The sequence below is a fragment of the Bombus impatiens genome, unplaced genomic scaffold (assembly GCF_000188095.3).
Source record: "Bombus impatiens unplaced genomic scaffold, BIMP_2.2 scf_0296, whole genome shotgun sequence".
NCBI classification, from domain to species: Eukaryota; Metazoa; Arthropoda; class Insecta; order Hymenoptera; family Apidae; genus Bombus; species Bombus impatiens.
Window position 1 is genome coordinate 699,481 of NT_176715.1, and position 10,318 is coordinate 709,798.

Consider the following 10,318-nt stretch of genomic DNA (forward strand, 5'->3'; position numbering starts at 1 on the left):
TGTTGCGTAGATAAGGCATGTAAACAGAATAAGCTTTTTAATAACTATATTCATTAAATATTCTTTATCATGGGAGGAAAGCAAATTTAAACACTTATTGTCTATCCGATTGTAATTTATTGTAATTTAAGTAACATAATATATATGTTATATAATATATAACAGTATATCATATTTAAAAATATCAATGATATAGATAATTAATAAAACGTAAATAAATATAACACTGTACGAATAAACAGTATTACCTACTTTATAACTTTTACGTTTATTATTTTCATAACGAAAAACGTTTCTTAGACAAATATCTTCAACTTATTTGTATCTGTTTTAAACAGATGCCGATGAATTAGTAATCAAATTTTATTCATCATTTATATTCTTATTGTCAGATTTCCTTATTTATTCATCTATTAACTACAAATAAACCGTTATCACAAATCTTTATAAAAATGATCAACGTGCATATTATTTAAGATTGGGCACGTGTATAGCTTAGCACGATACTGTTTAAAATCCATTCACAGAATGAACGTACCGCCTTGTATTCTGTTCATGTACTCACTCAGTAGTGTCATGGAGGTAACATGGCCGAAGAGACGCGCCTAGTTCGCGTTGAAGAAAGACTAAAGATTAAAATCGGTACGAAAGTTTGTTAAAAACATCGTTTACTAAGAATGTGAAACTCCAACGAATTCTATCATGTGTTGATATTACAAGGATATTGTTATTTGAAGAAGTTCGAGGTGCTATTATACGCGTGCTACTTGTTTGGGACCCGTTTGTCACCCAGCTCGACTTCTTCGATTATTCGATTTTACTATTTCAATGAAAAATATAATATTATAAGTCATTTGATCATTTCATGTATGAACTTGACAAATCTGTTGTACAATCATATAGTAGTGGTATCTCTGCTAAACTTTAATGATCAACACACGTAAGCGTACATTTTCGACTCCCACGCACCGTTGTCCCTGTGCGAATATATGCTTCTAGTTAGTTAACACTGAAAAGAATTGATTATACTTATTGATATCATAGAAGATCACTTTTTAATATAAAAATATTAATCGAATTCGTCATACATGATCAGCAATTATAAATTTCCTCCTTTTATTATTTCTATCCTAAATATATCAAGAATTATTGTTGTTTTGCTTATGACATAGTTTTTATACACGTTAGTATGACAGTATAAATTTAAGAAAACAAAATATAGCGTTTTATTCGCTACATCCATTATGTCTTGGAACGAAATAACTTGACTTTACTATGCAAAAATGATATTCTTTTTGAGTAGGCCAAATATAAATATTTCCTTAGTATCTTTTTAATTTATTATTAATTACTTATGTATCTTTTCTAATTTTATGCATTTCTTGATATACGATTATTTTTATTAATTATTATAATACATTACTTACAAGTTAGACTTTTTTTTTATTAATATACAATAAGATGTATGAATTTTGTAATGATATATTGCTAAATAAGCTTAATATCATTAATTACTTAAATTAATCAGATCTATAAATCTATTTTATAAATTTTGTTCTTATTATTTGTTAATTGTCAAAAATCTACTAATCAATTGTTATTAATATCTAATTGTTTAAATATTTCAACGCTGATTATTAAAAAAATTAATTTAACAAGATTCTTGTCAATTAATTTTGTAAGAACATAATTTCTTAGATATTGCAGTAGAGTTTATATTTTTTTGTTTTTATGGAAATAGAAAAATTCCGTTTACTTTGTAAGTGAGAAATTAGTTAACTCTATTAATTTATAAATAATAAATATCTTGTTTATTAAAAAGTATTTGGTTAATTATATGTAGGTGAGGTGAAAAATTTACAAAGCAGAAGCCATGGATCTCCTGGTGCAAGGGACGTGTATTGTGTATTATCTCTCGATCAAGAAGAAATATTTAGAACAACAACAATGGAAAGAACTCTCAAGTAAATTTTACTTGCTTTTTTCTTAGAAATTGATGTATATATATATGTGTATATATATATACACATATGTCCTATTGAATTTTTCAGCAAGTAGCTAATTTAAGCATTTCTGTTTTAATATAGTCCATTTTTTGGAGAAGAATTTCAGTTTGAAGTACCTAGAAAATTTCGTTATCTTGGCATTTATGTTTATGATCGTGATAGACATTTAAAGCAAGATAAAATTTTGGGTAAGGTAGCAATAAAAAGAGAAGATTTAGCAACGTATCATAATAAGGAACATTGGTTTCCCTTGAGACTAGTTGATGCTGATTCTGAAGTGCAAGGTAAAGCACATTTGGAACTTGCCCTTCAACCTCAAATTGGATACGCTCAACCTAAACTTACAGTAAGGTAATTCAGTTCATTAAATAGTTATAAAACAAATATTATTAAATGCTGTTACATTGAGTATATAATTGCTAGGTGTGTGCGTACGTGCGTGTGTGTATGTGTATGTATGTTTGTATGTGTATTTATATAAAATTCTGTTTCATAGATAATAATGTTTGGAATAGAATAAGTCACTCTATAATTATATATCAAGATGAAATTTCTAATGATAATAACCATAATTGTTTCTTATAGGATAATAGAATGTAGTGAATTAACTGTTAAAAATAGTGGTTGTGATCCATTTGCAACTGTTACGGTTAACTATAGTAATGGTAAACAAGTATTAAAACGCACAAAAATTAAAAAAAAAACGATATCTCCATACTTTAATGAAACATTTGTTTTTGAGGTAAAATTAACTAATTTAGAAATATCTATTTATTTTACCATCATTTAATTATATTTCAGCTGTACAAAATTGTGTGCCATTTGAATAATTATTTATGTCTTAAATTTTATTCATAGCCAGAAATAACAGAATCCAAAGAGAAGGATATTTCTCATTATCCTCTTGAACGTGGAGAAGTGGGTGAGGTTGTCGTAGGTTTATGGCATGCATCTTCTGGTATGGGAGAGCAACCAGCTTTTCTTGGTGAAGTTAGAGTTACTTTAAAAGGATTACAAAAGCAGCCGACTAATACAACAACTGCATGGTAATTTCTATATTTATTTTCAGATAAATGATTTTTATTGCTAGCTTTTTTAAATTTCTTCAGTTAAAAAATTTTATAAAATTTTACAAGATTTTATAACAATAAATTATCATTATTATGTCATCATCTTTAGATATTTTCATTATTAACAGGTACTTCTTACAACCGCGACAAGTAAAACATCGCCCAAATAAAATTTCGAACAGTTCTACATCACCTGGTGCAGTTCCAGGCTTGGGATCTCTGCGGTTAAAAATACATTATACAGCAGACCATGTTTTTCAATCAGCAATGTATGATATATTAAGGAATTTGCTGTTACAAAGTGTCAATATTCAACCAATAACATCGTCCGCTGTTTATATTTTGGGAGAAATTGTGGCAAGTAAAATGGAAGCTGCTCAACCATTGGTTAGGGTATTGGTACACTATGGACAATTGGTTTCTGTAATGAGAGCTTTAGCTAGTCATGAAATTTCTAAATTAACGTAAGTATATCAGTTATACGCAGTTTTAATTTTAATAGTTTATATATTATATTCATATTTTACTATATAATATTCTATAATTTACTATATATATTATATAATTCATAAAAGTCATTATTATATAATATATATATGAAGTGTCCATTGTAGCAGTTGTTTTGATTTTTCAAACACTACAGATAACTACGGATAAAAAGATATGAACAGAAATTAGTGAGCTTTTTTTGATCAGTAATAAAGGACAATGTTAAAACATTCTTACTTTGATAAAAAATTAAAGACTAATTCGAAAATCGGATAAAGTTGCTTATGTTAAGTGTAATAACATATAATATCTATACCACTGGGTGGCTTGAATTTTTTATTTGAGAAATAGTATTTTAACAATTTTCGTGCAGTGTATTTTGTTATTGATGTAATGCTAATTAATTTAGGTTCATAACATTTTTTTGTTAGATTATTGAACGTATCTGGAGAAGCTATTAAGATGTACCTTGCGTATTTATATACAGAATGTTCCAAAACATGGATATAACATCAATATACTAGCATGAAAAATATATGTCCAATATTACCTCGTTCTCAAGTTACATTTGTGTTTTTGCTATGCCAGTTACCTACTTTCGTAGAAATTATTCAAAGTGAGTACCTTTGGCTCAAATAAGGCTCTATACTTGTTACCTACACATCTTACTCTTACATCCTACACATCTTACACAACTCTTTACCTGTTCAGAATTGACAAGTACTGTTTGGATTTGCCGAAAACTGTCTTCAATATGGTGTCAAAGTATCTTAATATTGTCCATTGGTTCGTTATAAGCAGAAGGTAACTTACAAATAAAACTGGCTGTAACTCGGAAACATTATATTGAACATATGTTTCATTTCTTTTCTATTTTTGTATATCGAATTTATCACTAAATTTATTTTTGTACCCGCATGTTTCGAAGCATTCTGTAATAATGTCACATACATCCGATAGAAATACCATATATATTATTCATATACATAATGTAATTTATGATTTTTATTAAAGTGACCCAACAACAATATTTCGTGGTAATACGTTAGTAAGTAAAATGATGGATGAAGGTATGAGATTAGCAGGTCTTCACTATTTACATAGTACGCTTAGACCAGCTATGGAACAAGTATTCTTAGAAAAAAAGACATGCGAAATAGATCCAACAAGAGTAAAGGATGCAAATACAATTCAAACCAATTTAGCGAATTTAAAGGTATATAAAATACAAATTTAATTTTCCTTATCATTTTATTATTGTATTAAACAATATGAACAACGTTAGACTTTATTTTTTTATAATTTAATAGGAATATGTTGAGAGGGTATTTACTGCTATTACAACATCTGGTGTACGATGTCCACCATTAATGTGCGAAATGTTCTGGTGTTTAAGAGAACTTGCAGCGACACATTTCCCAAAAAATAAGGAAGTAAGATATTCAGTCATCAGTGGATTTATTTTTTTACGATTTTTTGCACCTGCAATATTGGGTCCAAGATTATTTGATATTACTACTGAACAAATTGTAAGACTGTCATTGAAAAAAAAAAGAAAAGCAACAATATTGATTTATAGTGAAATTAAGATATATTATTATTTATTCTAGGATTCTCAAACTAATAGAACGTTAACATTAATTTCTAAAACAATTCAGAGTCTAGGAAACTTAGTAAGTTGTAGAGGTGGAGCTGGTAGCGTTTGTAAAGAAGAATATATGGAATGCGTGTATAGGTACATTAGGAATAAATGTATTTCGGAATTTAGTTTATAAATAAATAGATTTTTATTATTTAAATATTACTTTTTCAGAGAATTTTACACAGAAAGACATATACAAGCAGTTAAGCAATTTTTAGAATTAATATCAACTAGTAGCAACAGTGGTATTGCAAAACAACGAACAAGCACTCAGCAAGAACAACCAATTGTATTGAAAGAAGGGTATGTCTAATAATTTTTTATATTAGCATATTGTATTAATATACTTTATTTATATTACATCTATTACTTTTATTCTTTCTTATCATATACTTGAAAAATGAACATTTTAAGCTTGATGCAGACGAGCGAATTTTGTTACACAAGCATTTCTTGGACGTTTTATTAATACACTAAATTATACAAGAAAGCGCAGACGAGTGGGTAGACCCAAATGACGGCAAATGAAAATTAATTATCTTGATCCTTTTTTGTGTTGCTAAAACATTTACGAGTATTGTGACATTCAGGCGAGCGGGTAATAGCCGCGAAGAGCTACATATCTGCGCAGTATTTAAGCGAATAAATCCGCTTGTCCGCATCGGGCAAATACTTAAAAATAACTATAATAATTATGATAAAAATTAAAAATTTATAAATGCATCGTCCATATATTACTTCCTTATCTATTTGTTAAATATTAATTTTAACAAGGCAAGTTAAATAACAATATTCTTTTGTTCACATAAATATAATTATTGCTAATAAAAAGCATTTATAATAGAATATATTTTCTCTTCATGCATACTGCTGATTGTAAGAAGAGGTTTGTAATAGTACCTTATCTTTGGTCTGAAATTTTCGCATAGTATAAATTTGTCACTATTGTTGCTTAATTACAGAGTAATGATTAAGAGGGCACAAGGTAGAAAACGATTTGGTCGGAAAAATTTTAAACAAAGATACTTTAGGCTTACTACACAGGATCTAACCTATTCAAAAACGAAAGGTGAATGAATACATTGATCTTTGAAAATATTGTATCTTTGAAGAATTAACCTTATTATTTTGAGCTCTATCAAATTATGTTTGATAACGCATTTCACAGGTAAAGAACCTTTATGTAAAATACCGCTTGAAGAAATATTAGCTGTTGAAAAACTTCAAGAAGATTCTTTTAAGATGAAAAACATGTTTCAAATTATTCAATCACAAAGGGCATTATATGTTCAAGCAGGAAATTGCGTAGAAGAAAAAGAATGGATTGATATTTTAACAAAAATTTGTCGTACAAACAGCAATCGATTAGAAAAATATCATCCAAGTGCATATATTAATGGTCATTGGCTTTGGTACGTTATTTAATATAATATGAATCAATATACCTTTCGATCATTAATAAATATTGCTTATAGTTGTAAAGCAGTAGCAGAAACTGCTCTAGGATGCAGCGAAGTATCACCAGGAATGGAAGCTGGATTGCGTATGGTTCTAGATCCAGATAGAGATTTGCAGCGAATACATTCTTTAATATTTACGAATATGCCGCGACTTGAAACTTTAATGAATGCGTGTGAATGTCAAGCTGTTTATGGGGCTAATGACATGTGTATTTTACCAGGAGGTGGGTCTCCTATAGAAGATGTGCCCTCTTGTTTTAAAACTTTAACTGCATTAAGAGAAGCTGCATATGCTTTACAGCACGAGCATAGAGCCTACTTTAGAAGATTGGCGCGCGATACTAAATATGGAAGCAAGTAAGTTTATTAAAATAATATATTCTTTGATATTAGAACAATAGTACACATTAGACAGTTAATGTGACATTTTCTAATTTCCATTTCACTATGATAATTGAACTGTATTATTTGTGTATCTAATATATAGTATGATATATTTAAAAAATTATTGTAACTGTAGGCAAGCTCCAATTGGTGATGATAATTACCTTCATTTAGCTGCTAGAGCTGGATTTGAAAGTCAATTAACAAAACGTGCTTATGAAATAGACAGTTTAAATCAACACTATGTAGAAACAGATCACTGCTATGACAGCGGATTTTCCAGACGAATAGAGGATCAACGATCATACGATGAAACATTTAGAAAACGTCTAGATTCTGGCTCGATACATCGTAGGTATGAGAACGAAAATAATTTAGTACGACGATATGAAAGCACTACTGATACTATTAGAAGTATCCAAAATGATCTCAACACATTTGATCATAGTTTAAATAATACATTTAGGACAGATAATTCTGAAAAAAATGTAAATTTAGAAAACAATAGAATTTTAGATAGTTCCAGTTTTTTAGCAACAGATGGAATTACTATTTCTAATACATTATCAAGAAAGTTTAATAGCTATGACCATACCAAAATATTAAAGGAATGCACAATAACAAAGTTCAAAGGTGACAAACCTGATATATCTTGTAATTCTTTGAATGAGCATACTAATTAATTCATTTAAATTTTGAAGATGAAAACATGTTCCTATAAAGTTTTCTAAGATATTGTCTCATATGTTCATGTTATATTAAAGGCACACTGTAGTCTTTAAATTCATTAAAATCATACAAGATTATATTTCTTGCAGTAGTATACAGTATATGGAGTTTAAGTGTATATAACAGTAATCTTCGAGCTGTTAAATTTTGGAACAGAAAAATATTTTAAACTTTCAATGCTTTGAAAAGATTGAAACGACATTTAAATGAAATGAAAAATCGTATCGTTTAGAAAGTTATTTCTTATATATTAAGTCAAAATATAAATATTTCATAATTATTTAAAATTATTTACAAAAATAGCTTTAAGCACAATCGATATGGCACGAAATGTTTGTTAGACAGTAGCATAAGAAGAAATAAGATTTTGTACTATGCATTGCTTGTTGAAAGGTTAAATGAAGTTTAAGTGTTTACTATTGTTCCAATATGTTGGGTGAGTCATTGTTAGATTTTAAGTTCTTGTTTTGTTTTAATGACATGATAAAATGATCTAAAACAGAAATTATTCATATCTAAAAGTTATTTTTATATAACTGTTCAGAACCAATATATCAATATCAATGACCAATTTAAATTAGTTCAAGATCTCCTAAACTAAAGATAAAGTCATTCTAAATATAATATGTATATAACTATCAAGATTGTAAATTAATTTTAAAAAATTTGTATTATCTATTTCTTCTTCAATTTAAATCTTCTATTCAAGATTTTAATTTAATTCTCAGACCCTTGAATCTCACTTCACTTATACTCTTTCACCTTTATATCTTTCTGTTACTAGAATTACCTCACAGTACAGACCAAAACTTATTGAAATTCTTGCTCAAAATCAGTGCGAATAAAAATAATCACAGAGTACTGTTGAAAATTTTAAACATTAACCATGTGTTTTTGAAAAAAATATTCTGGTCAGCATTGCAATTTTATGAAGAGTCAAAAGATCTGTTGCTTGTTGTGTAGTTTAACATGGTATGTCACCTGAATATGTTTTGTTTATGTTCTCGAGAATTTACATTTATATATGCTCTATTTACATTTTAAAACTAAGTGAATTTTCCGCTAAGCTAGAAAAATCTCGTGGCATTTTCCATTAATTCATTAAAAAAAAAAAAAAAGGGAAAAATGAGAATCTCCTCCAAAAACACCAAAGTCAAGTTCTCACCAAATCACGTCTTTATTATTGATTTCAAATCTTTTACATCCTTTTAAAGTACAAACCAAAATGCCAGCTCTTACTAGTACTTTATCTTACAGTAAACGTGTGATCCAATAATTTCTTCTCAATCAATCCTCTAGAAAAGGGTTAAGTATTCCAGTGCAGCTTATTTGGATTGCAGTAAACGTATATGTAAACAAGACAAGATATGTTCCATCCTTAATGATAAATACATTAGTAATTAGTACAAAAAATACATTTATGACATATAGTTCAATTATACATAGTTTCAAATATCGTATATAAGCGCAATTTTACACACATGTAATATTGCTGAATTTTGAAGTTTAATTTACATAAGAATAACATCGAGTTTCCATCATATGACAGAATTTCGACAATTTCTAATCTGCATTATATTAAATTGTATTAGACAGGAGACTTTCTTACTTCAAATTTTATCTATTATATCATGTTTAAATATTTCGAAGTTACTAACAGTTTCGTTTGCAACAACATTTTATTCTGTGATAAGGAGAGTTTTAACATATTGTTGGTTCAATATCGTAATTTAATATCAATAAAATGTCAAATAATTGTTTTAAGTGGGCCAGCTTTTCTCTAGCGTAAATAAGTAAGATAGAAAACAATTACATAGTTAATTTTTTGGAATATATTCTTTTTTCAATGGTGCAATTTCTTGTTTCTTATTAAAATCGTTTTGTTTCCAAACTATTAATTTAGGTTACTTTTATCGTAAATTAATCCTGAATATTCAATTGTTTCGTTACATTAATGTACTTATTTACTAAAAAGTCTCCCCATTTGTGCATGTTGTAAAAATAGATACAGACGGCGAATAATTTGTTAGATATTAATAAATACAATTGAAAATGTCTAACGTTCATCGTTGAATGTCTTATCTCAATTACTATAAATATTTGCATTTGCACTAAACAGTGACTGTTGCCATGATTAAGCGCGGGTCTGTATATTTTAGGACTTCTTATTTTCAAATCAATTCAAATCCGATCACTCTGACTTCTTTTTGTAAAGAATAGACACTGACTAGCTAACTAACGGTTTTAATCAATTACTTTATTGTTTATTTATTTGTATTAGATCAATTATAATAATATGATTTACATTATTTAAACAAATCTTCAGCGTTAAACATCTCTTTTTTTGATTTTTACTTAGTACAGGTGATATAAGTAATATAAAAATAGTATAAATCAATTGAAGAAGTAAATATTTAATTATATCTTAAAGGTTGACTATAATGTAGTAAAACTATTAGTATGAATAATACAAAACAGTTGATATATTAGCAACAACGTCAGAGCAGCCTTACTACAACTATATCTGGGAATAAGAAA

The 10,318-nt window shown here is 27.9% G+C and overlaps 1 protein-coding gene across 6 annotated transcripts; it reads left to right on the plus strand.

Moving 5' to 3' along the window:
• The first annotated feature begins 537 nt into the window (after positions 1-537).
• Positions 538-8,993, plus strand: LOC100744488 (GTPase-activating protein). 6 transcript variants are annotated; one of them, XM_033320353.1, is made up of 16 exons: positions 538-642; positions 1,844-1,964; positions 2,088-2,194; positions 2,267-2,357; positions 2,592-2,748; positions 2,865-3,052; positions 3,205-3,540; positions 4,580-4,781; positions 4,876-5,094; positions 5,176-5,300; positions 5,379-5,510; positions 6,052-6,093; positions 6,170-6,276; positions 6,376-6,619; positions 6,683-7,024; positions 7,188-8,993. In XM_033320353.1, exons 1-16 carry the CDS (start codon positions 588-590, stop codon positions 7,732-7,734), a joined length of 3,015 nt encoding a protein of 1,004 aa, XP_033176244.1. In that variant the 5' UTR covers positions 538-587; the 3' UTR covers positions 7,735-8,993. The 6 variants fall into 6 exon arrangements, with proteins under 6 accessions (XP_033176244.1, XP_024222898.1, XP_033176241.1 ...); XM_024367130.2 differs by having other exon boundaries at positions 2,088-2,357; positions 6,683-6,891; positions 6,969-7,024; positions 7,188-7,268; XM_033320350.1 differs by having other exon boundaries at positions 2,088-2,357.
• The last annotated feature ends 1,325 nt before the right edge of the window (positions 8,994-10,318 follow it).

Bases quoted from the DNA above. Each gene is read 5' to 3' on its own strand.
- LOC100744488 (XM_033320350.1), top strand. From the start codon at position 588: ATGGCCGAAGAGACGCGCCTAGTTCGCGTTGAAGAAAGACTAAAGATT. The intron at 1,965-2,087 runs GTAAATTTTACT...GTTTTAATATAG, and splicing joins ACAATGGAAAGAACTCTCAA to TCCATTTTTTGGAGAAGAAT. The intron at 6,094-6,169 runs GTTTGTAATAGT...GCTTAATTACAG, and splicing joins ACTGCTGATTGTAAGAAGAG to AGTAATGATTAAGAGGGCAC.